The 22,342-nt window shown below is 43.6% G+C and overlaps 1 protein-coding gene across 3 annotated transcripts in view; it reads right to left on the reverse strand.

The window, feature by feature from the left end:
- The window catches only part of APBB3 (amyloid beta precursor protein binding family B member 3), a 283,221-nt gene that overhangs the window by 25,797 nt on the left and 235,082 nt on the right, over nt 1–22,342 (reverse strand). For all 3 annotated transcript variants that reach the window (XM_040344808.1, XM_040344807.1, XM_040344809.1), the window contains 2 exons: nt 14,339–14,453; nt 751–838 (listed from right to left, as the gene is read on the reverse strand). In XM_040344808.1, the coding sequence (XP_040200742.1) occupies nt 751–838; nt 14,339–14,453 (203 nt within the window). The remainder of the gene's footprint in view (nt 1–750; nt 839–14,338; nt 14,454–22,342) is intronic.

Here is a 22,342-nt window from a genome sequence, read left to right on the forward strand (position 1 = left end):
CTTTATATGTTATGTTTATGATGACTTAAAGGGAAGCTCTAGCCAAGGCTTTTTTGTTCTCCCTGTGCTTGTGTGGGTTTCCTTTGGGTATTCAGGTTTCCTTCCACACTCCAAGAGACACATTGGTCAGTTAATTGGCTACATTATAAATTGTCTCATGTATGTGTATGCATGCGTGCATGTGAGATAAGGACCTTGAGGGCAGGGACTGATGTGAATAAATTTTATCTAAAGTGCTGCGCAAATTGTTAACACTATATAAAGGCTTTTAATTTTAAAAATTTGAGACTACTTTTTGTTTTGGATAGAGTGGGGAGGAGTTAGAACCCCTGTCAGGTTTTTAATGCTTTCCGTGCCCCCATTTGAGAGGGAAGGTTTCCTTCACTTCTATCCCAGAGACACAACACAACTTTTTAGGAACAGGTATCACCATTTTACATTTCCTCTGGTCTTACATTCCAGTGGCAACTGCCAACTTTTGAGTTTCCACTAATTTTCTTTTCCCGTTACTGTGGTCACTACGAAAATTTTAGGAACACGATCACTAATATAGGATGGCAGAGGTTCAATCCCTCCCTCACTACCTTAGCCACTAGAAGTTCCACTATAAGTCTGACACATGGTACAATGGCACTCATAGAATAGACTGAAATTACACCAGTACTATAGCTATAGCTATAGCAGTGAAAAAGCGATCTTCTGCCCTGCTTCCTATGCATGTTTTTATAATCATTTTAATTATCTACCAACCTTGCACTGGTAAGTCTTCAGGTGAGATCGTCTCTAAGGTAACAGAACGAGTGATGGCGTTACTGGCCACTGCTCTTTCAGACATGATCTGTACAGACAGACAGTTGAAAATGTCTATTTATAATTCTTATTTAAAGTTTACCCAAAGTCAAGTTTTTTATTCTGTGTGCATTTAATCCACATCAATACCATCAAATCATTACAGAGATCAATTCATTCATTTTCTTTATGCGTGTGTCTATGATTCATTCTGTCCTCTCAATATCTCCCTTTGTAGCCACCCATTCAGATGAATGGAGAGCTGTGAGTTAAGTGATGATGATTTATGAGCTCAAACGAAAGAGCACATGACTGGTAACCCTTTAGACAAGCATGTTTCTCCCTGCTGGCTACTGGATGGAGCAGAGTTTAGCTGTGCTGTGTTGATCAGTTGCCTAATACTGTTCCAGTTCTGATAGAATGCAATAAAGAAACTGACGGGCAGACTGCATAGCTAAAGCCTACACCATGCAGTGCCAACTACCTCCCTTGAACATGCACATCTAAGGGGATGCCCAGAGATATATTCTTTCACTTTTTCAATCAGCAGGAACCTGATGTATCACCCCACCATCACCAACATACAACACCAAGCTGGATGTCATACAGTCTAGCTGCAACTCCAGGCATGGACTGAGGATATGCACACATTTTCAAAGTAAAAAAATATCATTACTAATACAGCATTTATTAATATGTATTATAATAAATGTGACTTTAGTACTCCTTTTAAAACCTATGACCAGTTTACAGGGTTAGCATAACAAATAAAGTATATTTAGAAGACCAGCACCCCTACAAATGCAGTATTTGGGCATACTAACAATAGGGTTATAATTCACAATGGAACCAGTAACAAAAAGTGGCCCTATAAAGGCTGTTGCATCAGCTACAGACATATACCATCAGTCAGTGATTTGTATTCAGTAGATTGCAACAGTCTTAAATTTATAATAAATATTCTTTATACATAAGGTAGTTAAAGAAATCTCATAATGAGACAAATACAGTGCTGTCACTGCACACCTACTTAGCTGTTAGTTTCCTAACTATTATGCTGAACTTGTGGCTTTAAAAAATTCTGGGTTACTGCCCTGGAACAAGCATGCAGATTAAAAAAGAGAGAGAACATTCATAACTTATATGCAAACAAGTTCATGGTGACAATGCAATAAGGTCAGTTTTACAGCCAAGTAACAGGCATGTTTATAAGTAGAGCTTTGACAGGTTCCCTTTAAAACACAATTAAACCAAGAATATCGTGCGAGAAATAAGGTTACAATTGATGACTGTTCCTTTGGAGTATCCTAGTTGGTTCTTATGTTGATCCAATGACTTTAAAAATGTGATTTGATCCTGAGCAATAATGCAGATTGGGTGTTTAAAGCCAGGGACTCAGAAAGCATTAAGGCCATTCATTGCTGCAGCATGACAGTCACGGAGCTAGCTTTTTTCAGGGGGAGAGTAATGCCGCGTACCCACGATCATTTTTCGGCATGAAGAAAACGTTGTTTTTCAAAAACATCATTTAAAATGATCGTGTGTGGGCTACACATCATTTTTCAGGTTCTGAAAAACGACAAAACAAAGATTCGAACATGCTGCATTTTTAAACGTTGTTTTAACCACTTAAGGACCGGACCAATATGCTGCTAAATGACCCAAGGGGTTTTTACAATTCGGCACTGCGTCGCTTTAACAGACAATTGCGCGGTCGTGCGACGTGGCTCCCAAACAAAATTGGCGTCCTTTTTTCCCCACAAATAGAGCTTTCTTTTGGTGGTATTTGATCACCAAAAATAGAGCGACAATTTTGAAAAAAAATGCAATATTTTTTACTTTTTGCTATAATAAATATCCCCCAAAAACATATATAACATTTTTTTTCCCTCAGTTTAGGCCGATACGTATTCTTCTACCTATTTTTGGTAAAAAAAAATCGCAATAATCGTTTATCGGTTGGTTTGCGCAAAATTTATAGCGTTTACAAAATAGGGGATAGTTTTATTGCATTTTTTTTTTACTACTAATGGCGGCGATCAGCGTTTTTTTCGTGACTGCGACATTATGGCGGACACTTCGGACAATTTTGACACATTTTTGGGACAATTGTCATTTTCACAGCAAAAAATGCATTTAAATTGCATTGTTTATTGTGAAAATGACAGTTGCAGTTTGGGAGTTAACCACAGGGGGCGCTGTAGGAGTTAGGAGTGTAGTACTGTGTGTTTACAACTGTAGGGGGGTGTGGCTGTAGGACTGACATCATCGATCGAGTCTCCCTATAATACGGCTCTCCCCGTTCTTCAGCTCCGGGGAGCGATCGCGACGGAGCGGCTACAAACGAATAGCCGCGCCGTCGTCCCGGATCGCTCCCCGCGGGAACCCGGCCGCCGCATGTAGCGGGGGGGGGTCCCGATCGGACCCCCAACCCGCTACAAGGCAGGGACGTACAGGTACGCCAATGTGCCTGTACGTGCCATTCTGCCGACGTATATCTACATCTACATGCGGCGGTCGGGAAGCGGTTAACCACTTTAGCCCCGGGCCTGTTTTTCAGAGTCGGTGTTTACGAGACAAAACCATTTTTTTTTGCTAGAAAATTACTTAAAACCCCCAAACATTATATATATTTTTTTCTAACACCCTAGAGAATAAAATGGCAGTCATTGCAATACTTTGTCACACCGTATTTGCGCAGCGGTCTTACAAGCGCACTTTTTTTGGAAAAAATTCAATTTTAAATTAAAAAAATAAGGCAACAATAAATTTGGCCTATTTTTTTATATATTGTGAAAGATAATGTTACGCCGAGTAAAATGATACCCAACATGTCACGCTTAAAAATTGCGCCCGCTCGTGGCATGGCGCCAAACTTTTAACCTTAAAAATCTTGATAGGCGACGTTTAAAAAATTCTACAGGTTGCATTTTTTGAGTTACAGAGTAGGCCTAAGGCTAAAATTATTGCTCTCGCTCTAACGATCGCGGCGATACCTCACTTGTGTGGTTTGAATACCGTTTTCATATGCGGGCGCTACTCGCGTATACGTTCGCTCCTACGCGCGAGCTCGACGGGGCGCTTTAAAAAAAAAATTTTTGGTTTTCGCATTTATTTTTATTTATTTTAAAATTTTTAACACTGAAAAAAAAACAAAAAAAATAAATAATTATCACTTTTATTCCTATTACAAGGCATGTAAACATCCCTTGTAATAGAAAAAAGCATGACAGGTCCTCTTAAATATGAGATCTGGGGTCAAAAAGACCTCAGATCTCATATTTAGGCTTAAATGCAAAAAAAAGAAAAAATTTGGAAATGTAATTTTTTCAAATGACAAAAAAAAAAATGTTTCTTTAAGAGGCTGGGCGGGACTGACGTTTTGACGTCACTTCCGCCCAGCAGAGCTATGGGGACGGGCGAAGGAGATTTTTCCTTCAGTCTCGTCCCCGCTCAGCTAGCGAACGGTCGCGATCCTCTCCGCCGCTACCGACGGCTACGGTAAGCGGCGGAGGGCGCGGGAGAGCGGCGGGAGGGGGGGCACCTCTCCCGCCACCGATAACGGCGATCTCGCGGCAAATCCACCGCGGAGACCGCTATTATGGTTTACACGGCCGCCCACAGAAGAGATGAATATCTCGATTGTGGCAGCAGCTGCTGCCGTTACCGAGATATTCATCTTTAAATTGAGGACGTATAACGACGGTGGGCGGTCGGCAAGTAGTTAAACTATGTAGTTTTTCGGGTTGTAAAAAATTATCGTGTGTGTAAAATACGTAAAATACCCGCGCATGCTCAGAAGCAAGTGATGAGAGGGGAGCGCTCGTTCGGGTAAAACTACCGTTCATAATGGAGTAAGCACATTCATCACACTGTAACAGACAAAAAAGCGCAAATCATCTTTTACTAACACGGAATCAGCTAAAGCGGCTCAAAGGCGAATGGAACTTCCCCTTTATAGTGCCGTCGTACGTGTTGTACGTCACCGCGATTTGCTAGATAATTTTTTAAAAAAGATGGTTTGTAGGCAACGTCGTTTTAATGATGAAGTTGGGAAAACTTTGTTTTTTGGACACGCTGAAAAACAACGTTTTTTTTTCATGCTGAAAAATGATCGTGTGTACGCGGCATAACAATTTCTACTTAACCACTTAAGCCCCGGACCAAAATGCTGCCTAAAGACCCAAGGGGTTTTTACAGTTCGGGACTGCGTCGCTTTAACAGACAATTGGGCGGTCGTGCAACATGGCTCCCAAAATAAAATTGGCGTCTTTTTTTCCCCACAAATAGAGCTTTCTTTTGGTGGTATTTGATCACCTGCGGTTTTTATTTTTTGCGCTATAAACAAAAATAGAGCGACTTTTTGCTATAATAAATATCCCCCAAAAACATATATAACATTTTTTTCCCTCAGTTTAGGCCGATACGTATTCTTCTACCTATTTTTGGTAAAAAAAATCGCAATAATCGTTTATCGGTTTGCGCAAAATTTATAGTGTTTACAAAATAGGGGATAGTTTTTTTGCATTTTTATTCATTTTTTATTTTTTTACTACAAATGGCGGCGATCAGCGTTTTTTTTCATGACTGCGACATTATGGCGGACACTTCGGACAATTTTGACACATTTTTGGGACAATTGTCATTTTCACAGCAAAAAATGCATTTAAATTGCATTCTTTATTGTGAAAATGACAGTTTGCAGTTTGGGAGTTAACCACAGGGGGCGCTGTAGGAGTTAGGGTTTACTTTGTGTGTGTTTACTAGTGTAGGGGGGTGTGGCTGTAGGAATGACGTCATCGATCGTGTCTTCCCTATAAAGGGAATGACGCGATCGATGCGCCGACACAGTGAAGCACGGGGAAGCCGTGTTTACACACGGCTCACCCTGTTCTTCAGCTCCGGGGAGCGATCGCGATGGAGCGGCTATAAATGAATAGCCGCGCCGTCGTCCCGGATCGCTCCTGAAGCCACGGGGACCGCCGCATCTACGGGGGGGGTCCCGATCGGACCCCCGACCCACGTCAAGCAGAGCACGTATATATACGTGCATGTGCCTGCCTGTGCCATTCTGCTGACGTATATGTACATGCGGCGGTCCTTAAGTGGTTAAAGTGGTAGTAAACTCTGTACTACCACTTTAACCTACAGGTAAGCCTATAATAAGGCTTTCCTGTACCTTACAGGTTTAGTAGATATTTCCCCCGCAATGCACCGCTGACTGCAGCGGGACATGCGCAGCGGGCATCCTCGGCTAAAGGGCCGGCAGCTGCCGGACCTCGCCGGAGAGAAGTCTCCCGCGCGCATGCGCGGGAGTGACGACATCGCCGCTCCAGCCAATCACAGCGCTGGAGCGGCGATACCCGGAAGACACACAGGAAAGATGAATTCTCCCTCGGCGTGGACCAGGTAAGTTGCTCTCACCTTGTTCCAAGGTAAGTATTTCATAATCAGCTAGTATGCGGTGCATACCAGCCGATTATGGCTTTTGCCTTACAGGTGTAAAAAAAAAAAAAAAAAAAGAATTGCGGGTATACAACCGCTTTAATTTTTTTTTAAATAAAACCTCATAATAATGAAATACCACCTACCTAACAGGAATCATATGAACAAATTGAAGGTAGAAATTGATTCATCCTAACAATGGCCACCCATTGCCAAATTATTGCATTTCTACCAAGTCAACTTTTAGTTTACAGACATGACAATCTACAAATGTGTTTTTCCTATTGATACAACTCTAAATCACAATACAGTAAAACCTTGGATTGCGAGTATAATTCGTTCCAGAAACATGCTCGTAATCCAAAGCAAATTTAAGAAATTTTAAGAAATAATGGAAACTCAGATTATTCGTTCCACAACCATTTATTCATAAGTCCTTTAGTTTATAGTCCACTGTCCATAAAAAAAGATTATAGCAATGTGAAGGTTGTGTAACCATAAAATATCCATCCACAATTGGAAGCCACCACAAGGGGATTAGAAGCAAAATCCATCAAGAGCTACAGAGTATAAAAGAGAAGAGAGATGCCTCTAAGTGTAGCAATATGGTTACATTTAATGAAGGTACAACATTTAACAACTCACATGATTGATAAATAAAAGAGGTACATCCAAGTATGCAGGCATCCGGGGTAAAACTGTCCACATAGACCATCCTCCGCACCGCTGGCTCTCACCGCTCTCAGTCTACAATCGTGACAGGGAAGACTACCCTGCAGTAGAGCGATCTGAATGCGAGGCTAGAAACACTTGGGGAGTTCAGTGTGGAAGGGATGACGTTGACGGCGGTGAGGAGGTCTGTCTATGTGGACAGCTTTACCCTGGATGCCTGTATGCTTAGATGTGCCTCTTTTAATCATTAACCATGTGAGTTGCTAAATGTTATACCTTCATTAAATGAACCATGTTGCTACACTTAGAAGCGCCTCTCCTCTCTTTTATACTCAGTTGTGACATGACGCTACTTGTATATCAAAACATTGCTTGTATATCAAGTCAAAATTAACTAAAACATTTAGCTTGTCTTGCCAAATGCTCCCAAACCAAGGTTTTACTGTATGTTAAAGCAGTGGTATCAAACATTGTTCAGGTGTACTGTATATACTTGCTATTATTTATCAGTACAGCTTATCCATAAAACTGGAAGATAGGTGTTACTCCAAGCAACGTGTTGCTATCTTGCATGGGAAACAAGAAAGGGACAGTATAGTGCATTTTATTGATTATTGTTTAGGTTAAAGTTACTTTTATATGCTTGCTTTTCATTTTTTTATTGCATTAAACGTTCCAATTTGAATATTTGCCTCTGGGGGGAGCTAACCAGCTCATTATTCTGTTTCTTGCTTAAAGTGGATGTAAACCCATTTTTTTTTATGTCACAATGTAGAGTATACGATTTCCTATCATCTGTGCCCAGTCTTGCCACACAGAGTTAACCTGCCTGGCGGTATTCCCGAGTCTGACTCGGGGTTAGATTTTCCTGCTGCGAGCGGTAACCCCGAGTCAGACTCGGGCTTGCCTCGCTAGATCCACAGGCATGGTTTACTTACCTTGTCCCTGGATCCAGCGATGCCACCGCGCTGTGTGAGCGAGCGGGACCTCGCTCGATTCACACAGTGCCTCTGTGTGACGCCGATCTCCATTCCCTGCGACGTTACGACGCACGGGGACGGAGAACGGCGCCAAATTCAAAAAAGTAAACAAACACTTTACATACAGTATACTGTAATCTTATAGATTACAGTACTGTATGTAAAAAAAAACACACCCCCCTTGTCCCTAGTGGTCTGTCCTGTGTCATGCATGTCATTTTATATAATAAAAACGTTTCCTTCTCCCTGCAAACTGTAGATTGTCCATAGCAACCAAAAGTGTCCCTTTATGTCAAAAATTGTTTTAGATCAGCTAAAAAACAGCGATAATAAATTATAATCACTTGCAGAATTGTGCGATAGCGATTTGTGGGGAAATTAGTCATAAAAAAAAAAAATAATGACAGCAACAATTCTGCAACTGAGCAAATTTCAGTGTTTTTGATTTGATTACATTATTGAATAATTTTTATTATAATTATATTATTATTTGTTATAATTATTTATAATTTATTATATTATAATTTATAATTTTGTTTTTAAAAAAATGTCATACCCGGGATGCCTATTAGAATCTTGTTTGGTCAGATTTAAGTGAGTTATTTCTAAAAATTACAGACCTACAATATAAAACGCCAAATTTACTAAATAATGGTACCGCTTTCAGCATGTTTTTTCTGAAAGAATCATACCGCCAGGGAGGTTAATCCAGCTCTTTTCTTTGTAAAGTGAACTAAACAGACAAACAGAGAAACATGTTTGTCCGTTCCTCCCCTTTGTTGTGATTGACAGGTGATTTACATATCTCATACACTAGCCTGTGACAGGCACATCCTGTGTAAAAAGTTCACATGTTTTGACTGGATGTTTCTTATCATTGGGTGTGATAAGGAAATGTATGGTGCAGTGAAAACACAGAACCATACCTCCCATACCTCCCAACTTTCTGAGATGGGAATGAGGGACACCAATCTGCAGGCATAGGACGCACCCCTTGCCACGCCCCCTTAAAGGAGAACTGTACAAGAAAAAAAAATCCACAAGTGCTTTTTTATCACCACTATTCCTTTATATTGGCTTTTGGATTTTACAAATGCAGCAATTTAGAAATCAGATGAAAAATGTAACAATGGGAAACACTTTTTGATAGATATAAAGTGCATTTTATATACAACTTTATAGATCAGACCAAAATGAGGGACAAATGAGAATGAGGGATAGAGGGACATTGCTCCAAATCAGGGACAGTTGGGAGCTATGCAGAACATCCAGCAGAATATACACATACAAGTGATTTAGGGGAGATGTATCTAGTCAGAGCTGGGCAGAGGAGAAGCTCCAGTGATCTGATGAATTGTTATAGTGTAGTGTGTGTGAGGTCACCTGATCACAGTTGCAACATTCCTTTCCATCACCAGGATGTGTTATGATGGATTTCTCACTTTTTATAATTACACCCAGTAAGGCTGCATTCACACCTAGGCGTATATACGCCTGAAGCGCGACGCCGCAGCCGCCCCTGATACGCCGGAGGGGTGATTTTCCATGGTCGGCTATGGAGATGGTTCACATCTCCACGCCGAACGCCGAGACGCCTGAAGCTCAAAAGAAGTCCCGGACCCTTTTTTTCGGGCGGCTTCGGCGTTCGGGCATAGCCGACCATGTAAAAAATCACCCCTCTAGCAAAAAACACGTCGCGTTTTGTCGCCGCAAATCGTGGGACAAAACGCCTATTTGATGTCGCCGCAATACGCTGCAGATCACCTACGCTGAGGTGTGAATGGAGACTAAGGCTGAATGAGCTTAGGGCCGGTTAAAGCGGAGTTCCAACCACAATTAGCATTTTTTAAATGTATGTCCTTTCATCCTGCGTTTTTAGAATATAAGTCCGGTCACTTACTATTTTACAATCCGCCGCCGATCCGCATAGATATTCAAAAAAAGATGGTTTATAAAACTATGTCTACACCGTTGTCATTTTGCTTGTGGGCATTGTGAAGCCCACACGCACTTACTTCCTGGAAGTCTTGGATGGGGAGTCATAATTGGACAGCGCACTGCATCCTGGGAAATGATGACACACATTTCCCAGGAGCATTAGAGGGAGATGTCAGAATCCTAGGTGATTTCAAAGGCAGATTTCATGGGACCGCATAGCAACAGGCATTTCCAGATGAGTAAAAAATAAATGTTTTTTTTTTTTTACTTTTTTAGGTCTAATGAGCACAATAATGAGAAAAAAAATGTTGGGATGGAAAGTCCACTTTAACACTGGTGCATTGTGCGAGATTACATGCGATTTGCACCGCACTGCAAATCACGTGCGATGTCCATGCAGTGCAATTTCAGCCATACAGATAGTATGGCTGATATTGCACCGCATTTGGACCAAACTTGCACAGGACCCTTTTTTTGGTCCGCACCAGAATCTGATCACATGGGTGTTCACACCTATGCGGTCTGAAACTGTCAGTTTGCAGGGCGATGTCCGAGCTGAAATAGGGGTGTCATTACCATTGCATTGACACTCCACAGCAGTTCACATATGGCAGTGTGAACTGCCGGGCGAGTCAGGTGCTAAGTGGGAACCCACAGTGGATTCGCAAGGTTACAGCATCGCACCTATGTGAACAGAGCCTACAAATGTCACCTGACTGCTCCCACCAAGGCTGGGTTCACACTGTAGCGATGCGGGAACTCTGCGAATCCACTGCGGGTTCTCACATATCACCCAACTCGCAAGGCAGTTCACACTGCCATATACGAACGGCTGGGGAGTGTCATACAATGTGAATGACACCCCCATTTCAGCACGCATATCACATTGCGAACTGACAGTTTGGACATGAATTGGATCGTATAGGTGTGAACACCCATGCGATCCGATTCTGGTGCAGACCAAAAAAAGGGTCCTGTGCGTGTCAGTAGGGCAGTGGTCAGTGTCAGTGGGGCAGTGGTCAGTGTCAGTGTCAGTGGGGCAGTGGTCAGTGTCAGTTTATTATGAGCCCTGTTGGGGGCTTTGGTGACATGTCAGGGGTCCCACAGGAGAGGAAAGCCAGCAGCTGTGGGGGACGAGGGGGCCAGAGATGAAGAAAGGGTGGTGGAGGAGCACACGGGGCTGGAGGAGGCAGACACTTAGGACACTGGGATGATCGGTGCAGCAGGGACAGCTGTGAACACTGATCCCCCTGCATTGCTTTTCAGGTGATAGTTGCGGGAGGGAGAAGGAGAAGGAAAAGGAGAAGCGGCTGATGAAAAGCCATGCAAGGGGGGGGGGGGGGAAATCGGTGCTCACAGCTGTCCCCCACACCGATCATTCCAGACTGTCACTGGACATTGATGTATGTGTAGAAGTGACAGGGGGCTGTGAGCGCGCTCTGCTTTTACCCAAAACGCACTCTGCCTCTCCTGTAGGCTCTGGCCAAGGGAAGTGTAGAGGTGGGCGGAGAGTCTGCTGGCATCACGACTCCACCCACCGAGCGGCGAATAACAGACCCGCTACTGAATCCAAAGTTTTGGGGAGCTTCAAACCGAGAAGGGGGGAGACATTTGACAGGTAAGGATACATGCAGGAGACATGTATATCCTTATAGTTCACCACTATGGAAGTTTAGAATTGATGAGAGTGGGTTTACATCCACTTTAAGCCTAACTCCATGTTATTTGTCATTTTAAATAGTTATTTTGGAACAAACTGGTCCAAACAAACTATTTGCTTCACTAACAGATGCAGCAGATGTCATTGCTACAGGTATAAAGACTGTATGTAGCATCAGCTACATACAATATACAGTGCTGTTGTTTTAGAACCAGGACAGCAACTTACTGTCCCCTATCAAGAACAAAATTGAGTTAAGCAGAGTGCTGCTCAGAGGAAACACTGTACAGTAAAACCTTGGATTGCGAGCAAAATTCGTTCCAGAAACATGATTGTAATCCAAAGCACTTGTATATCAAAGCAAAGTTGTACCTTCATTAAATGTAACCATATTGCTCTCTTCTCTTTTATACTCAGTTGTGACATGATGCAAGTCAAAATGTATTAACATGTTTTGCTTGTCTTGCAAAACGCTCTCAAACCAAGGTTTTACTGTATTCTTTGAACACAAGGCTACCTCTGATTGGCTGAGATCATGACACCATCTGCCTGCCGCTCCACCCCAGCCAATCAGAAGTAACCTAGTCTTATATTCATTTATGGAATACAATGCTTCCTGTGAATAGCTGAGCAATGCTCAGTCCAACTTCATTCTGTTCCAGGAGCAGGACGGGAAGTCCTACTGCCAGAAAGCAGCACATTACATTGTATGTAGCTGAGGGTACATACAGATCTCATACAATGCTGACAGTGAAGTAACTAGTTTGTTTGAACCAGCTTGAACCAAAACCAACCAATTAGAGCCCTTTCACACAGCGTCGGCGGTAAAACGCCGCCATTTTTACCGCCGGCGCTATGGGCAGATTTGTGGCACATTTCGGCTGCTAGCGGGGCGCATTTACCCCCTGCTAGCGGCCGAGAAAAGGTTAAAACGGCTGAAGCAGCGCATTGCAGGCGGTATAGCCGCGCTGTCCCATTGATTTCAATGGGCAGCAGCGGAGGAGTGGTAAACACACCGCTCCTTCTCCGCTACAAAGATGCGGCTAGCAGGACTTTTTTTTACCATCCTGCTAGCTCACAGCTCCAGTGTGTACACTGGAATGAATGGGGACAGGTTTTTAAGGGCATATTGCAGGCGCCATTTTTAACGCTATAGCGCCTGCAAAACGCTCCAGTGTGAAAGAGGTTTTAAAGTGACAGAGTTAGGCTTTAACCACCTCAATAGCAACATGTTACATGCCATTCCTGCCCAGGCCATTTCTCAGCGGTGTCATAGTTTGACTGAAAACTACTTGGTTATCACTGTACCCAAATAATTTTTATAGCTAGTAGTATTGAAAACCAGAGTTTTTTTTATTTTTTACTATACAAAAGGAAAAAAGTCTAAACATTTTGAAAATATACAGTTTTCCTTACTTTCAGTTATAAAACATATATATATATATATATATATATATATATATATATATATATATATATATATATAAAAAGGCCAGGACATCACAAACACCCCAGAAATTACCTTCTTTTGGGAAGTAGACACCTCAAGGTGATGATTCGTTTTCCTGCCATAAATGTTTTTAAATAAGGAAACATACTGGTATCGAAGTGGGTAAGGAGAGCTAAACCTTTACAAGTTGCCCCATTAAGCCAAGTGATTCTGTTACTAGTGGAAGAGAATTTCCTGCAGACTAAAATTGAATTGGCTAGATGTCATGGCCAAACCCAAAACAATCCCACAATCATTTGCGGTCAGGGGTACTTTAATCCCCCCCCCCCCCAAAAAAAATCCTGATTCATTGGTGCTCATTGGCATTTAAAATCCATACCCAAAAACAACTGCACAGTGATATTGTAAAACTGTCCACCCCTTTCCCATCATTGATGTTTTTTGCCACTTTAGATACCCCCAAAAACAATCCCACACTAATGGTAGTCAGTATCATTTTAAACCCTGACCTTGAATTACAGCCTTCCTCTGTATCTTGGAGGATTTAATTAATTAAACCCTCCGGGATCCCCTTCCTCTGTTGTTACAGGAAGGGGAGGGCTCTCAAAATGTAAACACTAGTACTGTTTACATTTGTGATCACTGTCATTGGCCATCTAAGCAATCACAAGGCGCAAAGCCACTGTGATACTCTCTGCTAATAGTAGCGGGAGATGAGGCAATGTGTGTATGCCGGGCAATGTAAACCAACATAAACAAAATTAACCTTTATAACCATCTGTTCAAAATATTTGCTCCACCTTTTGACTGTTGCTAAAGGGGTGGTTCAAAACTGAGATAAGATATCAGCCATGGTGAGAAAAAGGAGGTCTATTTTTCAGTGTTTTCACACAAGATTCTCACAACTTTTACAAAAGATTAATATATTTTTCGAAATGAATCATATGTGGAAAATGTGTGACTATTGGATGAAAGTTGCGTGAAGGTTGTGTGAAAACAATGATAAAAAGACCCCACTATTTTCAGTGAGTCAGCTGACCATAATAGACTTTATGGAGAGCTCAGACAATGGGGTAGATTTACTTAAACTTGAGAACACAGAATCTGGTGCACAGAAATCAATCAACTTCAGCTTGTTCAATTAAGCTTTTGCAATAAAAGCTGCACCAGATTTTGTGTGGATCAGTTTTAGTAAATCTCCCCCAATATGTAGCACTGAACAGCAGGGAGCAGGGCTTACATATGTGTATAGAGTAAATAAGGCTGTTGTCATGCACATGTATATAGTCATACATTATACAAATAAATAATCTCAATTTTAAAAACAGTAACACAGACTAATATAATTATTTACATCAACTTATTTCTTCAGAATCTTTCATACGTGGCTCAAGGACTTCCTACCTTAGAACACATATCATGGAGGGCACTGGCAATAGCTTTGGCTGGGACATCACAACGAAATACATGACACTTCAACATGCAGGTATCCTTATCATTAGCTATAAAAGCAAAGTCTCTAAAAAAAGAAGGAACATTTTATTAGTGACATTTTGGACTATTAATGGTATATAATGAACATTAGCAAACAACTTCACATATGTGGATTGTGTGGGGAGTGGTAAGACTACATATTCTTCATTGCATGTCTGCACACTCAACCACTGTCATCTATTTTATTTTGTACATTTTATTTTGTACAGCCTATTAGTAAAACTGGTTGAGCCAACAGTGGCTCTGTTGTGTCCAATTGGTCTACAACTGACCATACATTTTACAATCTGATTGTTCAATCTCTTTTAGATCCACCATCAACTATGTAATGCAAGTGCCTGCTTGATTTGATACAGATTGGTATTTGGTAAATCTAAAAGGAGATTGTAAAGAGGGTTTCTACAACCAGATTGTATAGCGCATTGTCAGCTTACATGTATACTACCTCTTGTTCTTTTCTACTTCATGACGCATTCATCTCAAAGCTTCATGTTGTTAAAAGACATTACAGAGAATTTAACAGTTACTGGCACAAACTAACCTGGTCTAGAAACCGAAGGACCATATTTTATTTTTAATTTCTTTTTTTTCTTTTATCATCACAAATTTCAACATACAACATAAACATGACACAAACAAAATTACCCTCTTTGCATCATAAAACCTATTATCCCTCTTCCCCTGGACACACATTGATTACTTCCCTCCTCCCTCTTTCTTTCCTTAAAAAAGGGCGCTTGCTAATCCCTTGCTATGTGTTATTCTTGTGTTTTATTTCCCTTGTTTATAATATCCAGTGTACAAACAACCAAAAAGAGGGAAAAAAAGAGGGAAAAAACACCCTACTATATTAAGAAAGGCGCACTTAAGGGCCCCTTATTATATATTATCCGGTGAACCATTAAAAATTGAGAAAGCCGATTGCTAGCGCCTTACTGTGTTTTATTACCCCTGTGTGTAGTTTCCAGTGAACCCACCCAAAAAAGAGGGGGGTGCAAGGGGAAGAGGGGAGGTGATGGCACTCACAATGATACATATATATGTGCCATCCAAATATCACAGTCCTCCCACTGTTCCCCTGCCCTTGATCCCTTCTCCAATGTGTCTCCCCCTGGGAAGAGCGGGCAACCTACCGAAAAAAAAAAAAACGCAGGACCATATTAACTTGAAACAGTGCAGTGCAGTGTAAAAAGAACTTAAAGTAGAACTGAACCCTTTAGTATAACGTTTCCAAAGTGATTATATTCAAGGTTTGCCATAAATGATAATTGTCAGGGTTGCTTAGGCTCTCTACTGAACAGTCAAGCCGTCACATGGCTGGTGTCATAACTGATAACATGTGCAGCACCATAGTGAATGAATGAATGACTTATATAGCGCAACTCATGCAAACTGAATCGCCTCTGGGCGCTTTTTCCAGCCAGAGTCTGCTTGGCTGGTGCAGTCATTTTACCCCGTAGGATCGTGACACGCATTGGGACACACAGTCATACACACAGATATACATATATACTGGGCCAATTTGGACAAGATCCAATTTACCTACAAGCATGTCTTTGGAGTGTGGGAGGAAACTGGAGTACCCGGAGGAAACCCACGCATGCACAGGGAGAACATGCAAACTCCAGGCAGATGGTGTCGTGGTCGGGATTTGAACCAGCGACCCTTTTGCTGCTAGTAACTGAAGATAAAACAAAGGTCAAGATGGGAGCTTTCTTTCATTAGTTACACTTTTAGGTGCATTTTCATAGATCTCAGCACACAGATTTGGGTTTCTTCCAAGCTACTGTCACATACAGTACATCATTTTTTTTCTATTGTAGCCCTGTTGTGATTTTCAGCCATTTAAGAGGATGTAGATATATATATATTGCAGCAGGTGGAGCCAGAGCACAGATTTGGAGACTGCAGTACAGAGCAGACAGAGATACATTTCTACAGCAAGGGGCTGGAGAACTGCATTTCCCAGGAGGCTGTGAGACAGGAAGTTCCGGGAGAGAGGGGAGTCAGGAGGAAGTAGTGAGGAGAGGGAGTCTGGAACAGTGACCCAGGGAACACAGATCTGCATCACAGGGTGATTTAAGACGGCTTGTGTCAGAGCTGTGTGTTTGCCACTGAGACACAGACTCTATGCAATAGTTCTTGGAGAGACTGATGTTCGTCTACTGAAACAGAGAGAGACTGTGTTTTGAGCGATCGAACTGAGGCCTGGTCGCAGGGCCGATCCAGCCACCGGAGTAATCCAGCCTGCCCGAGCCAGCAATGGATCCAAACACTGCAGCAGAGTGGTGCAAAGAACAAAATGGCCAATTAGGGCTGAGTATAGTAATGGACATTCCTGCTGACAAATGGACAGAGGAACAGATCCGTCAAGCAGTAACTACACTAGCACCTGACCAGAAAGTGTTTGTAATAGACACGAAAATAGATCAAAAAGTCTCCCATACCTATGCCCTACTAGAATGGAAGAAAGGAGTCCCAACCTGCTTCCAGGGTGATAGCATCCAGCTAGCCGGAGAAGTTAAAGCACGGTTATTCCCTCTACTCACCTCAGCAAGTTGTCTGGAGGGACCAAGCCAGACCATGTCAGACACAGTGGAACTAACTACCACTTCTGTACCAACCACTAACTACCCCCCAGCTTCCTTCTTCATGGACATAGGAAAACTGGTAGAGAGCGTTAGAAAAATGTCCTCGCCATCTGTGAACTATGGCTACAGGAAGTTGAGAATTTTTTCTGGAGTGCAGCCTGTACCTCCTGGAGAAGAAGAGTATGAAACCTGGATGGAACAGGCTATGCAAGCACTGGAAGAATGGGATGTTCCAGAGGCTCAAAAGAAACAACGCATTACTGAAAGTCTGAAAGGCATTGCAGCAGAAGCCATCCGAAATTTGAAATTCAGTCAGGAGTCTTGTACAGCATATGACTATCTTCGCATGCTACAAGATGAGTTTGGGCGCACAGAGAATGCTACAGATCTAATCTTCCTATTTGAACACATGTTTCAATGGGAAAATGAGCGGCTTTCCGAGTATATTCGACGACTAAACAAAATGCTATACCAGATTGTACTAAAGAAAGGAATAGAAGCCAGGGATATGGATCAAGTTAGAATGAAACAGATCCTGAGAGGCGCTCTGAGTTCCGATCCTATCTGGATCCAGTTAAAGACCTTACAAGGGACCTTACCTCTTTGCGATACTCTGATCTCATTAAGATGGTAAGGGAGGAAGAGGCTATCCTAGAGGAGAAAAAGAAGGGCTCAGGATTTTCATTTCCTGCTGAGGTTCGAACGCTCAATGTGTCGAATGGGAATTCAGAAGTGGAGCTCAAGTTTCCCAGCTGACGCAAATGCTAACCCTATTGTCTGCAGGTGTCAAGTCGCCCCTTGAAAAAGTCACTTCAGAACCAGTTCCTGAATCTACTACTCAGGTGGTGCCTATCAAGAAACCGTTAAAAACCGTCAAACATCTGCTATAATTGTGGAGGAGTGGGTCATTACCGAAATACCTGTCCAAGCCCATCGAATTCAAGAGGAAGTTATCGACCGGCGGGAAACTACAGAGGGCCCCAGTGAGGGAGCAAACTGGGTGCCCAACTACTGAAGACTGCTCTGATTCCCAGGTTACCAATAAGAGGCCCAAGTCTTTACCCAGAGCCTCACCTGCTACGACAAAAAGATCCCCTCCCCTGGCGTCTGGTCCTGTGTCAGAGGGAGGCAAGGCACACCCACAACCTAAACACCCGGAAGGGGGAAGAAAACAACCACCACAAGCGAGGAAGAGGGCTAGAGTGCAGCCGACTGGGTCTATGCCTTCTACTACTCGGAAGAAGTTCCCTAACCAGTTGATAGGCCCTTCACCCATTATCCCAGTTCAAGTAGAAGGGGTTTACACAAAGGCTCTCCTCGATTCAGGTGCTCAAGTAACACTGATTTACCGGGACTTCTACCAGAAGCATTTGAAGCATCTACCCCTGATGGAGTTAGAGGATCTCGAAATCTGGGGTATTGGGACTGAGAAGCTTCCATATGATGGGTGTCTACAAGTGAAACTGGAGCTCGTTTCGGCAACTGTTGGACAACCAGGGGTCTGTGACGCCTTAGCCATTGTATGTCCCTGCCCACCAGGAGCTAATCGAAGTTCTATGATTGTGGGAACAAATACTGACTTGGTGAGACGCCTTATAACTCCATTAGTGACGGAAGAGAGTTCTACTTCAGAGGAGATGCACCCGATGTTGTGGCCAATCTACCAGCGGATTATTCAAGAACAGAGGGCCCCTGCAGAAGTGGGACGGCTTTGGAGATTAGAAAGAGCAGAGAAGGTCTTACAGCCAGGAGAAATGACTAGTTTCCAGACCTCAGTCAAGTTGAATTGGTCACAACCAGGCCCCTATGTGGTCCTGGAAACTGATCCCAGAAATATGAAGAGATCTGGAGTGGAATTGGTGCCTGAGATAATATCCACCAGAGCTCTACAGCGGGCCCGTGGGAGAGTCTCTGTAAGTGTATGCAATGTGTCAGACTCCCCAGTGACCTTGAAGGCACGGATGCCGATTGGACAAGTGGCCACTGCCACACCCCTCTCACCCACTGAATTGATAGAGGGAGTAGACAGAGAGATCCCATCTGAACGGTTCTATCCTAAAGATGCCCCTATCTCGCCTGAGTGGAAGAAGCGAATTCAGTCTCAGCTCCTCAAGTGGCAAGATTTATTCTCCAAGGATGAGTTTGGTGTGGGGTGTGCTAGGAGCACTCAGCACCGCGTTCGCCTCCAAGATGACAAGCCCTTTCGAGAAAGGTCACGGCGAGTCCCATTGGGAGACCTAAGGGAACAGCTGGCTGAATTGAAAAGGACCAGGATAATCCAAGAATCCAGGAGTCCTTATGCCTCACCCATCGTGGTAGTTCGCAAGAAAAACGGTTCCATCCGTTTGTGCATAGACTACCACACACTCAACCAAAGAACCATTCCCGACCAATACACTACTCCTCGAATAGAAGATGCCTTACAGTGTCTGTCCGGAGCAAAGTGGTTTAGTGTACTTGACCTGCGAAGTGGATATCACCAGATACCCATGCATCCTGAAGATAAAGAGAAGACTGCTTTCATCTGTCCACTGGGATTCTTTGAGTTTAATAGAATGCCCCAAGGCCTCACAGGAGCCCCAGCAACTTTCCAACGACTAATGGAAAAGACGGTGGGAGACATGCACCTGATCGAGGTACTAGTGTATCTGTATGACCTAATAGTCTTCGGAAGAACACTGGAAGAACATGAGCAGCGGTTGGAAAAGGTCTTGAAGCGGCTGCATGAAGAAGGATTGAAACTTTCCTTAGAGAAGTGTCAGTTCTGTCTGCCTTCAGTCACGTACCTGGGACATGTTGTTTCAGCAGAAGGCATATCAACTGATCCTAAGAAGTTGGAAGCTGTGGCTTCATGGCCGAGACCTCGTAATATTACTGAACTCCGGTCCTTCCTAGGATTCTGCTCATACTATAGGAGGTTCGTAGAGGGGTTTGCCAAGATAGCTCAGCCTCTGAACACGCTTCTAAGAATGGAAGGAGCAGAAGATGAATCAATGCCCTTTGAGCCGGGTTCATCAGCCCACGGAACTAGGAAGCCTCGTGAATCAATCCAGGAGGAATGGACCGACCAATGTGAAAGAGCTCTCCTCCAATTGAAAGGGAGTCTAACACAGGCTCCTGTCCTTGCCTACGCTGATCCTGCCAAGCCTTATGAACTACATGTGGATGCTAGCAGAGAAGGGCTAGGAGGAGTACTATACCAGGAATATGATGGCCTCCTGAGACCGGTGGCATATGTGAGTCGGGGTCTCACCCCTTCTGAGAAGAATTACCCCACTCACAAGTTGGAGTTCCTGGCCTTGAAGTGGACAGTGGTGGACAAACTAAAAGACTACCTGTATGGGGCCAATTTCGTGGTCAGAACTGACAACAACCCACTCACTTACATTCTCACTACGGCCAAACTGGATGCCACTGGGCACCGGTGGTTGGCTGCCCTGTCAGGATTCCGCTTCAGCCTCAAATATCGCCCTGGGGTCAATAACGATGCACAACCGAAGAGATTCAATCGGACTCTACTCAATATGTTGGGAACACTGTCGATCAGGGAGGAACAGCACTGGAGTTGACATATCTCTACCATTGTGCATGCTTACAATAGCACAGAAAGTGATGTTACAGGATACTCACCGTACCGCCTCATGTTTGGAAGAGAAGCCCGATTACCAGTAGATTTAGCTTTTGGCCTCTCCCTTGACCAGACGTCTATTGCCTCTCACCAGGGTTATGTGGATAGACTGAGGAGAAACCTGGCTTCTGCATTTGAGAAGGCCCATTTGACATCCGGGAGTAGAGAACAAAGAAACAAACGGAACTATGACTTGAGGGTTCGGGTACAGGATTTACAGCCAGGTGATCGAGTTATATTAAGAAATTTGGGTGCTTCGGCCAGGCACAAACTAGCTGATAGATGGAGTTCTTAGATCTACATCGTCTGTAAACAATTGCCTGGCCTGCCAGTGTACCAGATTTGACCAGAGGGAAAGACCGGGCCACTGAAGAATTGGCATCGGAATCATCTCCTACCTCTGAGTGAAGCTGTGCGGGTACCAGATAGAGATGAGTCTCCTTTACCCATTCCATCCACTTCCCGTCAAGCACCTGTTACTCGGTCCCAACAGCCACCTTCTACAAGAGAAAGTGAGGACGACAGCGATGAGGAAGATGTGTGTCCGAGTTGGATGTGGCCGTCTGAACCTATGGATGTTCATCCAACTATTATGACTCCTGAGCCGGATTTGAGCAATTTGAGACCAGATGCCCCTGAATTTGTGCCTCAAACAAACAAGGATAATTCTGTACCCTCTCAAGTGGAAAGTCTCTTGCCGGAAACCTCAGTGCTAGAAGATGCCCCTGTTCAGCCAGTTGAAAAGGAAACTGAATTCCCTCAGTTAACGCAGCAAGTAGAAGAGGACTCAGCAGATGAAGGCCCATCCGGGTTTTTAGAATCAAGGTCCAAACGACTGGTGCGACCTCCTCAGACTCACTTATGACTCACCAGGGAACAGCACAGAGGAAGCCATCACTACTGTACGCAGATCACCCGAAGTGTCCACCCTAACCACAGAGGTATCAAAGGACTTATGTCCAATCCCGACCATCAGCACACCTTGGTGGAGTGTTCCTCTGCCCCCTCCACTTGCTAGACGTTGTCATAGACTGCATCTATCTATGCGCAGTAAAGGTATTCAGATGGTCTAGTATAAACTTTATATGTGCCTTTCATACTGTATATATTGTCTGTAGAACTTACAAATACAGTTTACCCTTTGGGGGGGACCCCAAAGACTTTAAGTAGGGGGAGAATGTAGCCCTGTTGTGATTTTCAGCCATTTAAGAGGATGTAGATATATATATATATTGCAGCAGGTGGAGCCAGAGAGCACAGATTTGGAGACTGCAGTACAGAGCAGACAGAGATACATTTCTACAGCAAGGGGCTGGAGAACTGCATTTCCCAGGAGGCTGTGAGACAGGAAGTTCCGGGAGAGAGGGGAGTCAGGAGGAAGTAGTGAGGAGAGGGAGTCTGGAACAGTGACCCAGGGAACACAGATCTGCATCACAGGGTGATTTAAGACGGCTTGTGTCAGAGCTGTGTGTTTGCCACTGAGACACAGGCTCTATGCAATAGTTCTTGGAGAGACTGATGTTCGTCTACTGAAACAGAGAGAGACTGTGTTTTGAGCGATCGAACTGAGGCCTGGTCGCAGGGCCGATCCAGCCACCGGAGTAATTCAGCCTGCCCAACTGAGTGAGTGGAGCTGACGGAGGTTATTGCCAGATTCCCCAGACGGCCCCTAGACGATCTGAGATGTCCTGCCGG

This window comes from Rana temporaria, chromosome 3 (genome assembly GCF_905171775.1).
Source record: "Rana temporaria chromosome 3, aRanTem1.1, whole genome shotgun sequence".
NCBI classification, from domain to species: domain Eukaryota; kingdom Metazoa; phylum Chordata; class Amphibia; order Anura; family Ranidae; genus Rana; species Rana temporaria.